The 16,428-nt window shown below is 41.1% G+C and overlaps 4 protein-coding genes across 6 annotated transcripts in view; 2 read left to right on the top strand and 2 right to left on the bottom strand.

Annotated features, from left to right (window-relative positions):
* The window catches only part of LOC126562073 (synaptic vesicle membrane protein VAT-1 homolog-like), a 39,170-nt gene extending 25,805 nt beyond the window's left edge, over nt 1-13,365 (top strand). The window contains exons 2-7 of the mRNA XM_050218484.1: nt 5,572-5,701; nt 7,460-7,675; nt 12,178-12,323; nt 12,459-12,618; nt 12,706-13,234; nt 13,339-13,365. Of these exons, the coding sequence (XP_050074441.1) occupies nt 5,572-5,701; nt 7,460-7,675; nt 12,178-12,323; nt 12,459-12,618; nt 12,706-13,234; nt 13,339-13,358 (1,201 nt within the window). The 3' untranslated portion in view covers nt 13,359-13,365. The remainder of the gene's footprint in view (nt 1-5,571; nt 5,702-7,459; nt 7,676-12,177; nt 12,324-12,458; nt 12,619-12,705; nt 13,235-13,338) is intronic.
* LOC126561246 (inositol 1,4,5-trisphosphate receptor) overlaps nt 1-16,428 on the bottom strand; it is a 437,037-nt gene that overhangs the window by 118,977 nt on the left and 301,632 nt on the right. The window lies entirely within an intron of this gene.
* LOC126561609 (protein wech) overlaps nt 1-16,428 on the top strand; it is a 374,746-nt gene that overhangs the window by 155,416 nt on the left and 202,902 nt on the right. The gene's annotated exons all lie outside the window — the stretch shown is intronic.
* The window catches only part of LOC126563378 (programmed cell death 6-interacting protein), a 292,351-nt gene that overhangs the window by 246,017 nt on the left and 29,906 nt on the right, over nt 1-16,428 (bottom strand). The gene's annotated exons all lie outside the window — the stretch shown is intronic.

Below are 16,428 nucleotides of genomic sequence, written 5' to 3'. Positions count from 1 at the left end.
ATGTCTCCTCGGAAATTTTACGAGCTCCTCCTCAGGCATAACTGTCGCTTCTTTCCATGGCGCGCCTATTATCATACGAAATTCGTTCATGGCGTAATCCGTTTCCGGGCTACCCGAGAAACGCACGCAGCGCAAGGACAACGACGTTCGACGTCGTCGACCACCTGTAACTTCCGGCTGGATAATCCGACTCCCTGTCAGTTGGGGTTTCTCTGTGCAGTGTTTATTTTTATAGCCTTCCCAATTGTGTCGTAAAAATCGGTGGCACTTTCCCCCCGATCTCTCTTCCACTCTCGTGTTTTTTTTTCGATTGGTAAAGTGGTAATAGAATGTCTGTGTGCTAGTAGACGGTTTCGAATGAATTTACAGGCGTACAGAAGACACAATGGGAGCAAGTATTATCATCGGGATTCAAATTTTCAGACAGTTTTTCGGCAATGTCGTAACTATTGATGAGCTTGATCTGGTCGGCCAAAAAGGAATTACTGTTCGCTAGTAGGGAATTGACAAAGATCTAAAATCTTCTACATCTCCGGTCCCGTAAGGTTTGGTACTGATTTTGAGTCTTTAACATGAAAGATACTTTTCAAAAGTATGCAGATATTGCTGAAATCGATCATCGGTTAGTACCTTTTCTGATCTATTAGTATGGAACATATTAGTAAGTCCGAGGTCTAGGAGAATAAATCTGGAAAATATATTTCTAATTGAACTACATCCTCGGGACCTCGGGATGTCTAGGACTACCATAAATGACTGAAATCATAGAAATCTATGCGAATGTGAAAGATGGGACTTGATATCCGGTTCTATCTATTGTGTTGAATATGATAATATACTGATCATAGATTTGTATATTTTATTTCTCTGTTTAACTTTAACTTTTTAACTCTGTTTATTGTGAACTACTTTATATGTAGCAGCTCCTACTAAAGTTAAAGTTGTAAAGAAACAATTGTCACAGTCCGTCGCAGTATAAGAATTCTATTCTGATTAATTGCATATTAATACATATTTGCCTTTGCCTTTGACTGGTTTCAGACACGCTCAATTCTTGGTTCAAATTTATATCTAATCGCCATCAAAAGTGTAACAATAGTTCCAGAACTTTAATCGCATTATGGGAATTGGTATTCACCATTACCGCAAACATTCTGGCGCCATAGTTAGTTTCTTTGTGGAAACAAACCCTTTGTCCTTCATTATTCCTTTTTGGACGCAATGTCTACATTGTCCAACAGTTGTTGATACATTAGCGTTGAATTGCATTACAGTTTTTTTTTAGGGGAACGTTCGGGAACAGCCACACTATTTGCCCTTAATCGTATGCAACGTCGCAATGTCCTTTCATTTACTCACTAACAACTGATGAATACATAATTTCATCACTTTCGTCTGTGTTAGATGTTTTCGTCGTGGCCGAGAGTCTTTGTCTTTGTTCGAGCCAAAAACAAGAAAAAAAAGGTAAAGCAACAATTTTGTTTTATGTCTCATAGGAAAGAGGAAAATGTTTGTATTGTTGTTCACTGGTTTCGTTTTTTCTAAAGCAATTTTTCGTTCCCCTTTTCTTACCACCTAATCCCTTAAGTAAATATAATTTCTACCACCACCCGCAGCTCGCAATCCATTTCCGGGTCTGGGAAATTCCGCAAAATATGTAAACGTCTTATTGCTTCACAACAAAGCTCCCCTTCGCGAGCATTCTACTCCTACCGAACCACGTTCGGATGGCATCTTTTGACGTGCGGAGGTTTCGGTAGGGTATATCACCACATCGTGGAGGTGGTTTCCTGCAATGGGGCTTTTGTGTGTGTGCGTGTGTATCCTCATTGTAATGATTCAAAATGGCGGGGGGACAATTAATGAGAAAAGCAAGAGAGCCCTTCCTGATACGATAGCGTCAACTTCCGTTATGCTGAGCAGTAGTTTCGTATTTTTCACTTTTCGTTTGTGGAAGAAATTTCCACCTCCGGCATGTGCTGCCAGCAACGCGCTATCATTGGTATTTCCTGGTGCTGTAGAAGACGGGTCGACGATCAACTTTCTATTGACGAACTTTATTTCTTGGGTTCACTTTTTTTCCTTCTTTCATCATGAAAAGAGAAAAAGGGTGTGTGTGTGTATGTGTGTGGACCTTTTCTATTTGCCAATTGTCTGTGTCTGTTATGTGCGGACAGCTTCGATCACAAAATGAGCGTTCTTTTGTGTTCCTTGGTTCCTCAAACTGTGTCACCAACATACCTCAGGCTGCTGAAGTGGAAAACCATGGCTTCCCAGTGACTGACATTGGAGAAAGAGAGGGAGAGTCCTTTCCTATTTCTGGCGTCTCCAGATGTCCTGTCCAGTGCCAATCAGGGGGGGAAAGTAAATAAAGGAAATTCTCTCGGGCGTTTATTGAGGTTAGGTCGTCCGGGAAGAAGGATACGGATGATTCTTTTGCGTCTGGAAGTGTTAAATGTTGATTAACATTCTATAGGACAAAATTCCCGATGTTCATTCCCTAAGATCTTAACCGCAAGAAAAAACGCTTAAACATCGGGTGATTAAGACTACAACCTTTTTACGTTGAAATGCTTCATTCGAAACGATCAACTGCAGATTCAAGCGAAGAAGATTTTCCGAGATTTGAATAGAATTTTAATGGAAAACGTTAAATAACCAATAATACTTTGGTCGAATTGCATTAAAGCATCGCCATCGAAATAGTATGTCATTCATGGATAGTCTCAGCAAGGTTTAGTTGAATTTTCTCTTAAATGTTCAGTGCATTTATAACAATTATTAAGACACTTTAAGCGTAAGACTCCTTCCTCAGATCCTTGTCTCAGATAAGTAAATAAATTATGCAACGAACTTTCCACTCCATTGGCAGCTCAGTTACGACGGCTCCCCTAGCTGTTGTTACGGCTAGTAGGCCAGCTGGTTGTAATTTCCATGTTCTACTCGACTATTATTAGGACGTAATGAAGAGCGAAATTTTATTAATTGGTCCCTATTTCGTACGTACCTCGTACGTACTGACGACTATTGTTGAAAGAAGGAAGGACCGCACCGTCGTCCTATTTCTGGTACCGAGGCAATACACTCTCACCAAGCAAGTGTTTCGGGGAAAGCGATAATTGAGCGACATTTTTCATGATTTCATGACATTTTTCCCGATGTAGTAGAGGATTGAATTGTGTCTACCGTTGGTTGCGAAGTAAACTTGCCTCATCGATATCGTTTATCTTCCTGGCACAAGTTGTGCTGAATCTGCCACCCGTAAGGGTAGGGTATAGGGCTCGCTGTCGTGTAACGAAGGTTTTCCTGTTGTAAAGAAGCCCCCCAGTCTGTTTTGTTCTTAATGGAAATGAAAAGGAAAATTAATGAGTATAATTTAAGACAAAGTTCAGTTGCGCGAAGATAAAGCCGAGTGGGGCAGCGCGTTTGAATGATTTTATTTTTATGAAACTATTGAAAAAAAGGCTTATTGAATGTTTAATAAAGGGACGTAGTTCGAGTGATTCTTTGGAGGTTTCACAAATATTCGTAACTAATATCAGGTAGATGTTTAGTGTTAAAACGGATGATTTAATGCATATGCCGTGTTAGAGCTAATTTGTGAAGAGTTGCAAGATTTATTGATGAACATAGTGATGCTTTGCTTGATTACAACGTTGAAACTCGTGAAGTTCAGGTGTTTTTGTTAAGCAATTTCTCCTTTTGTTGACTATAATTGTTTATTGACATTAAAAAAAGTTTCTACACTAATTTTAAATGCCAAACTGAAGCAAAAAGCATATCTTTCATTCTTCAAACCCTCTTCAAACTTATATACAATCTTAATCTCAAACGGTTGAAACATTCTGTTGTCACCATAATGTTTGGTAATTTAGATAGAACTCTGTAAATCCTGCGGTCGGAACGATCAACATGTGGTGGGTGAGATATGCTCACTAACCGCCACTAATCGCAGGAATGATTACGTGCCCATAATTTAGCGTCTTAATACCCTAACAACTTTATCAACGCGTACGTGAGTGCGTTCGAACCCTTTTCACCTTTTTCATCTAAAACTTTTCATCGTTATTGAGAAAATATAGCACCATCCAGATAAAAACCTCACAAGATTGAACCAGCGTTCCGTTATTGTGTTTGCCGGGGTCTGTCGGCTTTTAAGACCAAAGATTTTTCCTTCATCTAGCCCTTCAATGTCGGATGGTGTGGTTTGTCTGGTACGTGTCAACGCGTTTTTCTTAGCCGAGCACCCCCGACACGACACATTCGGTGACACCAAGCAGCCGCTTGGATTGATGGGATTTTTCGATGAAGCCCTAAAGGGAGTGTGAGGGAATTTTTGTTGTAAATTTAGTTATGGAATGGAAAAATGGGGGAGGAGGGGGGGGGGGGAGGAGGAACACACTTGTCATTCCAATTTTTGGAAGGAAGTTTTCCCCGAACGGAAAGTAAAATGCCGCCGCGGCCTTGTTTGTGGCGTAGCTTAAACCTTCAAGTGCGCCCTAGCATACGGCTGACACTGTTTTAATAGGGGAATAATGGACACAAACAAACAGTTTGTGGAAGCAGAAAGCACCATGCATCTATCTTAAAATCATTCACATTCACCCACCCATGGTCCCAAGGAAAATCGGTTCCTAATTTAGAGATTTTGTCATTAGGGAGTAATTGTCCTTTCCTTACCTTCTTCTGGAATTTTCCATCGTTGGCTCGTCGTATTACGCTCTTGAGGCAGAAGTTGACATGTGGTTTTTTTTGGAGGCGAAGCGAAATATGTCTTCTCCCTTACCGCTAGCTAGTAGTTGGACGAGAGAAAAGGTTCATTGTCACACGGCAGAAACAGAGACTTGCTGTCTGGGACGGTGGAAAACAGCTCGTAAATTCAAATGCTACCGTAGTGTGCTATACGAAGAAGTAATGATTGCTTTCTACGCTAGCAATACTTTCAAGTGTATTTTGCCCAACTTTGCACGAGTGGATGCTTGGGAAACGAATGGAAAATCTTGTGATGCACGTTGTCTCGTCTCAAACAAGTATATGTGTACCTTAACGTACGTTTCCCAATTGTGGTGGAAACACTTGCTGAAAAACAAACTCTCTATGTTCGATGTCCGGAACTCAAGGATTGTTTTCCACAGCTCCGGAAAAGTGTCTCTAGCTGGGAATCGCAAAAAAAAAAAAACACAAGGCCAAAAAAAATCAAGTAAAGCAGTTTACATTCGTGTTCACGATTACAAATTCTTCGCCTTCAAGTTTCCATCTGCAGCACAATATTCGGTTATCTTAAGTGGTTTCCCACGAGTATGAAGTTCTCGAAAGGGAGTTGTCCCAGAAGGGAGCGACATCGTTGTCGCTTTTATCAACTACGACATAATGTTTGCAACGGGTCAAGTGCATTTGGTTGAAATTTTGTTATTTGGGAAAATTTTAGAATTTTGAAAAGCTTATGTTGATTTCACAATTTTTAGGATAAATTGATGAAGTAAATAGCAAAGCAGGAAACGTTCACGATTCAGGAATTTAAAGAGTTGACTTTCATCTAACGTTTTTCTTTTGTGTTTTCCTTTTTTCCAGTGGATTGAACTTCCAGGATTTGATGGTCCGACTCGGTGCAATTGATTCACCACCAAAAACTCCAACCATTCTTGGTTTCGAATGCGCCGGTGAAATTGAAGCTGTTGGCGAGGAAGTTGAAGGATTCAAGGTAAGTTTTGTGAAGTATGAAAGTTGAAGTTTATAATGATTTATAATGAGTTTGGGAGTTTTGCGTTGATATAGACATATGTGACTCTTTAAACCGAGTACCAATTTTCCACTAGAACATATCAACTTTCAATGATCTTATTGCTTATGAAATACTTTTCATCTAAGTTCGCTTGAGCTTCTTGAGGTTCCGAAAGAAAACTCTCTTCCCCGCTGAGCCACTCGATGGAAAGTGCAGAAATCCAAACCTCTCCAGCCATGATTATCCTTCCCCAATCCACACCCCTCCAGCCAGCCGGACGACTGCTCGTTCCGTTAGACGTGTCGTGTGCCGGTCGTTAAATCAACTACCGTGTGGCGGTGAGCTTTGGACGTGAAAAATAGACCGAGCTGTGGAAGTACATGCACATTATTCAACCACGGCAACAAGGACGACCGAACCCGGGATATAGAAAGTGAATCACTTGATTACGAATTGTGATCACGTCCGATACTCAGCAGCAGAGCAGCCGGCGAGAAACAAGAATACGCTCACATCCCATCAGTTCGAATTTCCGTCATCATCATCATCCTCATCATTGTCGGGGCATCATTGCAGATTGTTGTGGGGAGGGTAGTTCGGTTGGCAAAGTATCATTATAATCAACATCCTGACTCTCTGCATCTGGACCTCTGCTCTGTACCTCTCCGTACCGCGTTGAATGCTTGCCAATGGTTTGGTACACCTCACCGAACGATGAACGTGGAAAACTTCAGCTCAATAACCCTGAGAGACATGGCGAAAGTTCAGAAACTCTTGGGGTTTTTTTTTTCTTCTCATTTTTACTTTCGCCGGACAAGGTGGTTCGCAACTTTGGTCTAACACTCTCCCACATATGCCGGTCGAGGAACATTTTAGGTTTTCCGGGAAGTTGTAGAAGCTTTGTTTGCACGTTGATTTGAGGGCTCCGTACAACAGTGTGGCAAGATTGAATTTCAATTGTTTCTTCCACTGACTTTTTGGCAAATGAATTACGATCGATCATTGAACATGATTGTGGAATTTCTTTCAAAAGTTCTAAAAGAAAAGCAAAAAACAAAAAAAAAACATGAGCAATGTACGGTACGGTCATCAACCGAAAAATTCTTCCCGACATACTGCTGGGGATACTTTTGAGATCCGCAGACATTTAAGGTATTGGTCGAATGTTTGGAAGTGTTTTGATCATTTGATTATGGTTTTGGAGGGTGTTTCTATTTTGGGAACGTCCTTTCAGATATCGATAACGATCAAAAATATGTACACAAATATCTTTTGAGGAAAAGTCATTCACATTACTTTCTGTCTTTTTTTTATTTTGGTACTTTTGGTACTTTGATACTTGTTCGATGGCGGCAAAGTTGGCAGACCGTTTGCGATAAAAAGTTGCCCTTCGACCAATCAATAATACATGTACTTAGCATTATTTTGCCATTATAGCTGACCCATCCCGTAAGAAGATGATGAGAAAAAGTTGCAGATGTTTGAAATTTTTTTCAAGATGGTTCAAATAATCCCTTTGGAAAATAATGTTTTTCCAACCATTGCTTGCTGCTTGGAAGGATAACCGAAAGAAAGAGAAATCAGTTAGGAACGATTGCAGTTTGTTGAACACATCATTCTATATAATAATTCCAATTTCCGTACTTCAGTGAGAGCATATTCGCATTGGTTTTGCGTGTTGGTTGCATATTCTTATTCCAGTTTTTCTCCTTTCTTTCTTACCCACTTTACTTCCAGGTTGGCGATCGCGTTGTTGCCCTACCGGAATTCCGGGCCTGGTCCGAGCTGGTGGCCGTCCCGACCAAGTACGTCTATCACATTCCGGAGGAGATGACATTCCAGGACGCTGCTGCCATCGTGATGAACTATCTGGTTGCCTACATTCTCATCTTCGATCTGGTGTCGTTGCGCGAGGGCAAGTCAATGCTGCTGCATTCCGTCGGGGGCGGTGTGGTAAGTAACTGGCACGCTAGAGGAGGCGATGAAAGATGAAGAATATCTCTTGGCGTTTCCTTAAGCAAAATGTTTTATCTACGAGCACGGGCAAGGGCATACGAGGGTTTTGGGATGTAGCTTTTCTCCATCCGTTGGCAGCTCTTATCGTATTTTAGAAGCTGGTTGCTGATTGTTTGTTGGGAGTTGGGAGTACTGACAGAACTCCCTTGAGGGGACGGGCTTGAGGAACGTTACAGATAGCCTGGTGCAGCAACGGGTGTGTCCACGAGCGATAGTGTGCGGTCAATATCTACTCTCATGGTTGTTTGTGTGTGGGTTTGAAACACGCATAATAAACAAACGAAACGTGCCTGGAACCGCAACGATTCGGATCAGAATATCGTCTATTTTACCTTCGCTGCCGCTAATGCGGTGGAAATTGATGGTAGAAAATAAACCATCGAACCCAGTTACGAAATTCGCTTTTCATACCGATCGGATATATGGGCTATTCTCATTGGTTTGGCTTCCACCGATTGCGGTTGTTAAGTAAGTGGGTGAGAAGTGGTCCTTTGGTTTGTAAATGGTTCTTTATTTTACGAAGGTTTCTCGATCCTTATTTATTTTTACGACGGTTCTCGGTTTTGCAAACGTACAGGTAAAGTAACACGTGCATATCCTTCTTTATTATTTAGCTGTGGTTGTATCGATTGCTACATTAACCCTGCTAGAAGATCGATCGGTGTTTTTACTGTAATTTACTTTACCTCTTGCGCTGAAAATAATTTACACCGTGTTTGTCCGTTCGATGTGTGTTCGTTTTAATAAAATTGGAAACGATCAAACACGCATAAAAGGCTCAAAATTGGATCAAGGATTAAGTTGGAAAAATGGAGCAACAGGCCATTTTAGCATATGCTCTCATTTTAAACTGAGGCAAGTAAGGAAGTTAATAGCGATGGGAAATTCACCAAGCTCTGTGCACGTAGCAGCACCACGGCGGGGTACGCTTATAGGTCTTTTCACTTTCCAGACCTCCATGGATAGAACATGAAAGTTGGCGCCAATGCGTCGTGTACGGTGCTCATGGAAGTACCTTTCCTTTCCTTTAATTATACGTCGATCCGGGTGAAAATTGCACTGTTCCAATACTACGGTGCCAATATGGCGAGTACCTACCGGTACCACCGGCTAGTAGGAGGAGTCGTTGCCAGAATTGTGTCAAGAACGGCATTATGTTTGGTAGGGTTCCCCTTTCCACAAGATGGTTTTGATCCTGGCGCCGCTAATGGCATGAAATGGGTAGTTCCCATTGAATCTAACATTAGTCACTGTCGTATTTGAATGTCTCCTAGTGTTCCTGAAACGGAGATATACGGTAAATATGTACATGCAGTAGTGTCTGTAATACATTCGACAGAGAATAGTACAATTGAATTGAATTTCAAATGCCGAACGAGGGTAAAAATTGAAACTCGAATGAAAATCTCACTAGCATTTAATAGTGTTTGTGTCCCTTGATTGTTTGATGCGCTGTGCATGTTTTACTCTGGCTTATTGGTTTTGCGCAGTAATTTAAAAAACGGACACAAGGTCCTAAATAACTGCATACCTGCATATGCGTATTGGTGTGGTGCAAACAAACAAGCAAACGATCGATTCCAAAGTCATTGTGGAAGGTTCGGGTTCGTTTCGGAAGCCTTGATTCTTACCACAGGTGTGTCTGGTTTGCTGACGACTGCCAAAGGGCTGGAAGGGCAGGATAATTAACCTTACTTTACCTTCAACCAATCGTTTCAACTGAATCGGCGTCGGTACTTTTTCAATGTCCTGGCTGGAAGCATAAATAAATTATTAAGAAAGAAATCGATCGCATTCTGGTGAGTGGTAGAAGTCCTGGCCACTTTTACCACACCAGACTCAGAGGTTACATAGTTTTTCTTCTTTCAATTTTTGTTCTTGTGGGAATTATGGAGTATATGAAGAATAGGAAAAGTTGGGCTACCCTTGTACCGAAGTTTTCCTCAGCGTAATCGAGAGCCTCAGGTACTTCACAATTATCCACTCCAGCTGCGGTCTGTACTGAAACGGCTGTGTGTGAGTGTGTGTGTGTGCAGACAACCGGTAATTGACTGAGACAGACAGTCGGGCGCCAGGGAAGAAGAAACTCGAGGGCTATAAATATATCGCTAGCGGAAGAAGGTGTACGGTTGCCTGATAGATATAGTGGCTATTAGATATTACTAGGTTTTGAGGTGCCATTGAATAAATGCAATTAATTTCCTACCATTACGCAGTAATACGAATGCATTTTCCTTTTTGCATTTCACCGCTATCTCGGCGACAGCGTGTTATGACTAACGGGGAAGAGAATTGTCGGTACCTCTAAAACGTTCACGTTCGCTGATGTCAACTACACATAAGCATTACAAATGGATTTGTTGCGGTAAACATTCGATTGATTGATTTCGAAATGCATACTTGCTAGTCGCAAGCGTGTATGTGCCTAAGGGGAACACGGTGAGCAAATGTTATCATTAGTCAACAATGGTCTTATCGCTGAAATGAATCACAACCCAGCATTATGATGTGTTTGTTGGATGAGTTTTATGGTGCAAACACTGGAGGGCATACAAAAGGTCGCGAGGGCATAAGGTTTTGTTTAGCGTTTGCACATTTGGGTAACGTTGAAAGCTATTTTTAATCGAATGATCGTTCCCAACTGTAATTAGCCCACGGAAGGGTCTGCAAATAATGATACTTTGTAGTCATGAATCATGGTTCATGGTGAAGAGTAAGTAGAAATAGTACAGATGATAAAAAATTCAATATATTGTACGTAGGACCTGTTGTAGGAGTTTACAAAAGCTTTAGTGCTTTTTCAACTGAATGTTGTACAATGATGATGATATCAAACATTATGGTATGTGGTTATTGCATTTTTCCCTATTGTTAATTCCCTTGGACATGTTTGCGACATTATCGTACGGTTATGAGGACGTTCCGCTCTTCTTGGTCTCGGCCGCAGAAGAGACTTATTCCCGGAAAGAGGAAACATTATAATGAAGTCCCGGACAGCAGCAGCATTAAGGCCATGATCGTTTCCAATGCCTGCGGTGTGGACACTACCGATTGTCTTGGTTTTATCATTTTATTTCATTGTGGAATTTTTATGAACACCCTTCTCATGCACTTATTGAATGCTGGACCATCGTTAGAAGATGTGCACAATGATACAGAATTGGGATTCATACAAGGCTAAATGTTATTGACGAGCGACAGAGAGTGAGACGGAGTGGAACTTCTCGAGCCTCTTGTCAGTTATTCGCAACACCTTGCCATTCTTGTAGTCGTCTAGCTTGCCAATAAAAAGGCACAGGGTGGTCCTTTGACTCTGACCATGAGTCCACTAAATTGACTAGATGCGACAGTGGCACGTCGTCGTTATCATTTGTATAACGAGCAGGACAATCAAATTATGTGCTCAAGAGCCTAACGTTGACGCACTGATGAAGAATGTTGTGCTAAACACATTCATATACGGTACTGTTGTTCCCTTGTCTCCAGTGTCGAGAAAGTTTATGAAGCAACAAATCGTATGGACGCTTCGCGATGAGTACAGTCACGGGCTTTGTGGAGAAAGATATATATTTTTTTATTATAGATTAAATAAATATCTTTGCAATTAGGTAAATACTACAGGGTGAAGGCAATAAATTTGACAGTTATCAACATAAATAAAAAAAAAGAAATGTTTACCGAATAGTTTATCAGTTGGTATTTTTAAGATCCGCGAATAACTCGGCGCAGTGAAGGCGTAAATATCAGCCAACCATTTGATGGTTTTCGTAGCCGTAGGAGGCTTCACTATCGAGGCTCCACTCTAGCGAAACAAGGCAAGGCATTGGTGGCATCACGTCCCCTTGTGATGGCAAGCACCGGAACACTATCAACATATGGTGAAATCCGCAATAGACATCGGTTGTTCTAGTCGTTTAATTTCTGGTTCTGGGAAAAAAATCTTCGTTCGAAAAGGATCAGATCATCCCAGGTTCCACTGGATGCTTCAGTAAGTTCAGTAGTTTCTTCGCATTCTTCAGACGCTTCCTAAGATCTCTTTGCGCCTGCATATCGGTCAAGACAGCGTTCTTGCGAACGCAATTTTGCTGCGGAGAATGCTTTCTGCTTCTTGCTTCTTCCTCGTAATCGCCGTTACTTGCATCCATCTTGCTCCGGATGGTTTTAACAGAGTGTTCAGAGCACATTGCCCACACTTAATGACGCCCCTGGTTGTACTTTCTGACGCAGATCACCATGATGCACAATATCCATTTTCGGGTTAAACATTTTAAACATTTAATATGTCAATGCAAACACTAGTAATAAGCAAAACCGTAACTGTTAATTCATCGCGAACACCCCGTATCTTAACTTGCTGTGCAAATAGATAAAAGTGTATGTTTTGGGGCAACTTTTTACAGTTATAAATCATTTCCTTTTCCTTTCCCTTTTCTTCTCAGGGTCAAGCCATCGTACAGCTGGTACGCACCGTGCCGAATGTAACCATTTTCGGTGTTTGCTCGAAATCGAAGCACGAAGCCCTTGCTGCAACCGGTCTGATTGACCATCTGATCGATCGTACCGACTATGTCAACGAAGTCCGGAAGTAAGTGTAAACCGTTCGCTGTTTGCAGTTCATACGCGTGATGATTGATTAAGGGATAATGTTCCGCGAGTTGGGAAATATTCTCTTTCTCAATTAGAAGCTCTTTTTGATGGTTGATTGGTTTTTTTTTTGTAGGATTACGACTGAAGGAGTTGACATCGTGATGGATTGTCTGTGCGGTGAGGAATGCAACCGTGGCTATGGACTGCTAAAGCCGATGGGCAAATACATTCTGTACGGTTCCTCCAACGTGGTCACCGGTGAGACCAAGAGCTTCTTCAGCGTTGCTCGTTCGGTAAGTGAAGTTGATAGCGTGGAAACTAAACACCGAACCCACATAACTAATTTGAGAAATGTTTGTTACTTTTTCTAACTACTCTAGTGGTGGCAAGTCGATAAGGTGTCCCCGATCAAGCTGTTCGACGAAAACAAGAGCCTGGGTGGATTCAACCTACGCCATCTGCTGTACCAGCAGGACGGTTCTGAGTATGTACGTTCGACGGTAGACAAGATCTTCGGTCTGTGGAAGGAGGGCAAGATAAAGCCGGTCGTTGATTCGGCCTGGGCGCTGGAAGACGTTGCAGAGGCAATGCAGAAGATGCACGATCGCAAGAATATTGGCAAGCTTGTGCTGGATCCGTCGATGGAACCGAAACCGAAGCCAGCCACACCGGCCAAGAGCAAATCTAAGAAACAGGCCAGCGAAGACAAGGGAGGCAAGAAGGACAAGGATGATGATAAGAAGTCGGCCGAAAATGGCAGCGGCGATGAAAAGAAGGAAGGCGATACGGCCGAAGAAGCCAAGACGAATGGCGACGCAGAGGAAGGTGCAGCCCAGGTGAATGGTGATGGTGCGCCGGAAAAGAAGGAAGAACCGGTTGCTGCTACCAATGGGGATGCAACGGAAAGTGGTAAGTTTTTGCTGGTGGTGCATGGTACAAAACGACAACGCACTTTTCTGTAAACGAGCAAAACTAATCATTCTTTTTGGGGGTCCTAACCTTTTTTTTTGTAGAAAAAAAGGAATCGAGTTGAACGGTTAGCAGCAGCACAGCCGCCGCCACAAGCTAGAAACATTGCAAACAACAAAAGAAGAAGCACAACTATCCCGAAACTCCATCATTATTGAATTATTTTACTGTTTTTACTTCCACAATATATACACCTTTTCCACCTTCTCAAGCCCAGCAAACAATGAAGGTGATTTTTTTTGCCCCGGCCGATAGGGGTGATAATCGTTCCGGGCGTGGGGATTTTCACGATGTGTGTCACAGTGCCACCTCATCATCGCTCTCCATTTTTCCTCTCGCATCCCACATCCCAGAGCCATCGCGAGGATTTACCACAATATGAGAAGCAGCAACTAAATATATTATAAATATATCTAATGGCAAGCAAGCATACGAAAAGTCATACGCAAAACACCTATATTACTGCAACCTGCGCATAACTCTAAGGCTACAGCTGCGTTTATAGTAAAGTACGTACGCAGGAAAAATATAAGAAGATGAAGATGAGTAGAACAACCGCAACAGTAAGAAGGTGGTAGCAAGAAAAAGCATAAAACTGATCGGAATTATATAGAATATCATAATCAATGGCAAGACAGACGAAACAGTGAACAAAATTTGGCCAACGGGTGTAATGAAATTGAACGAAGAGAAACATTCAAAAACCATTGTCTAGTGACAAGAGCGAGTGTGCGTGTCAGGAAGGATTAAAGTAGTAAGTGCTCGTGTGTGTAAAAAGTCTCAAGAAATATGGTTTTCTTCACAACGCAAAGTATATCCATCCAAAAAGGAACACAGCAGACAAACAAAATCTACGGTTTTGTGTGAAAGTTGATCTCATACGTTTTCATTCTTTTATTTTCCGTAGTTAAACCAACTGCGTTAACACCGGAACAAAGCACAAGAGCAAATCAAGATTTCAATCGATTCTGGTAGGCAAAAGGAATTGCGCAAAATTTGATATGTAGCCTAATATAAGCTAAAGCAGGCAAAAATCGAAGCAGGAGAGAAGAAAGAACACAGATGAGATTGCATACATACACTGTATTGCGCACAAACAAACATCGCATAACATATTCAAACACACACACACAAACACACGAACATCAGGGGAATGGCGAGAGAGATATGACTATATAGAGGCGGGAGATGAAGATCAGTTGGATATTTCTTCCTTTTTTAATATGTGTCATTTTTTATGTAATATTTAAACACTAATTGTAATATTTCATATTAATATGTTTGCGTCTCGGAAAAAGCTTCCAATCTGTTAGTAGTATCCGACCCGGTGTGTGTGGGTGCACCGTGTGCCCTAATCTAAATTTAGCTTTTACCGTTTTACCGTACCGGTTGGTGGTTTTGCGTTTCTTTTTTTATGTAATTAATTAATGTAGATGTGTGCATGTGTATGATGGAGCTAATTTTCCCCCTGTGTGTGTTCGGAAAGTATAGGAAAGGAAAATTCTATAAAATTATCTACAAAAAAAAAATTAAAAGAACAAACCAACAATGTGTTAGCCATAGCTCGTTAGGTTCTCTTTGCGAACGTTTTTGATTCAAATTTTCTTTTCACATTTTATTGTTTTCTCACGCAAATTATTCACTGTTTATGTATATGTAGTAGTTTTTGTGTGTTTGTGGGCGAGAAACCGAGCACAACACAACACGCAATGTGAAGAAGAATGTGTCACAAGTATAGTAATAGGGGTCGCTCCTTTATCGATTTGTATAAATTAAAGAGAAACAAAACGTAAAAAAACAGAAGTGAATATAATTATTATTTTTTACATTTAAATCATCATGTTTTGCGTAACAAAAAAAGGGATTATAAATGGATAATAATTGTAAAGCTGAGATTTATAATTTTGTTGTTTTCTGTGTTTGATTTTCTTATGATTTTCAGACGTTTTTTTTTTTTTATTTCCGAACTAGAATTATGATTTTATTTCTCCCATTTTAGACAATATTTGTCACACCCTTCGAAACTGCTTCGCATATATACCTAATATTGTACTTGAACTAATTGAACGTGTCTCATACCGCAGCGGTGTACTATAAGGAACCGTATATTCGCTCTCTAAAGAGAGCATCCATGCTGAACGTGATTCTTATAAGAAATCTTTAAACTATGTAACGCGCGCGCGCCAGACAATGGCAATAATGTAAGCTTTTCCCGACTGTAGGACGTGTTGTTTTTACTTTTTTTTCGGTTGGTAGGCTTGCATAATGCACTCTGTTGGCACTGTTGTTTCTTTGAGCTTCAGCAGAATCGTTAGGGCCAGTCGAAATCCTGCAAAGCGGTATAGTAAGTGTAGAAAAGTCGTTTATCCATACTTTGCTGTCTGCGCTGTCTGTAATATAAAGAAAAAAACGTAAAACTGGACGTGGGTAGAAGTAGATTTGTTGAGGCTAACGCATTGCGGAACTGTTTTGAAGAGTCATACGTTCGAGCCAGCGTTCGAGTTTGGTATTCCTGGACGATCGTTTTCGAACTTTTGTTTGGAATTTGGGAGTGTGATATACAGAGGTAGATAGGAATGAATCATACACACACACACGCACGCTCACACGAGAAGGAGTTTCTTGCACATTCATTAACTTCTCTTATTTCTGTATCCTTGACTAAGCTAGACGCAGTTTCGTCGTCACTTCAAACGATAGAAGAAGTAGACTTAGGAAGCTTCTTAGAAAACAGTGCGTAGATCTTTTTAGCTTACTTCTTACACTTTGTATCACCAATGCCTGATGGTTTTTTTTTACGAACGAAAGAGAAGACTTGAACTTGAAAGCCTTTATCAAGATAACAAACACTACTTCAAAGAAATTTTATAAACCACACATCCACCGAAAGTATGGAATTTTGCAAGACGCCATTAAACAGACCTCATGTGATTTTAGCAAACTATTTAAAAACAAACACATACCCACGCACAAGCGTAGCAGATGCTTCGGAGGAATCACACTTCACGCCATGTTTAGATCCGCCGTGAACCATTTTCCTAACACTGCCATACATCCTTCCCGCGGGTGTGTAACAAAATGGAGCAAACCAAACACCGAACACATTTTAGAAGATTCCTTAGTGGAATCGAATT

The sequence above is a fragment of the Anopheles maculipalpis genome, chromosome 3RL (assembly GCF_943734695.1).
Source record: "Anopheles maculipalpis chromosome 3RL, idAnoMacuDA_375_x, whole genome shotgun sequence".
NCBI lineage: Eukaryota > Metazoa > Arthropoda > Insecta > Diptera > Culicidae > Anopheles > Anopheles maculipalpis.
Note: the sequence above shows the minus strand (reverse complement) of the source record. Positions and strands in the feature narration are given on the sequence as shown.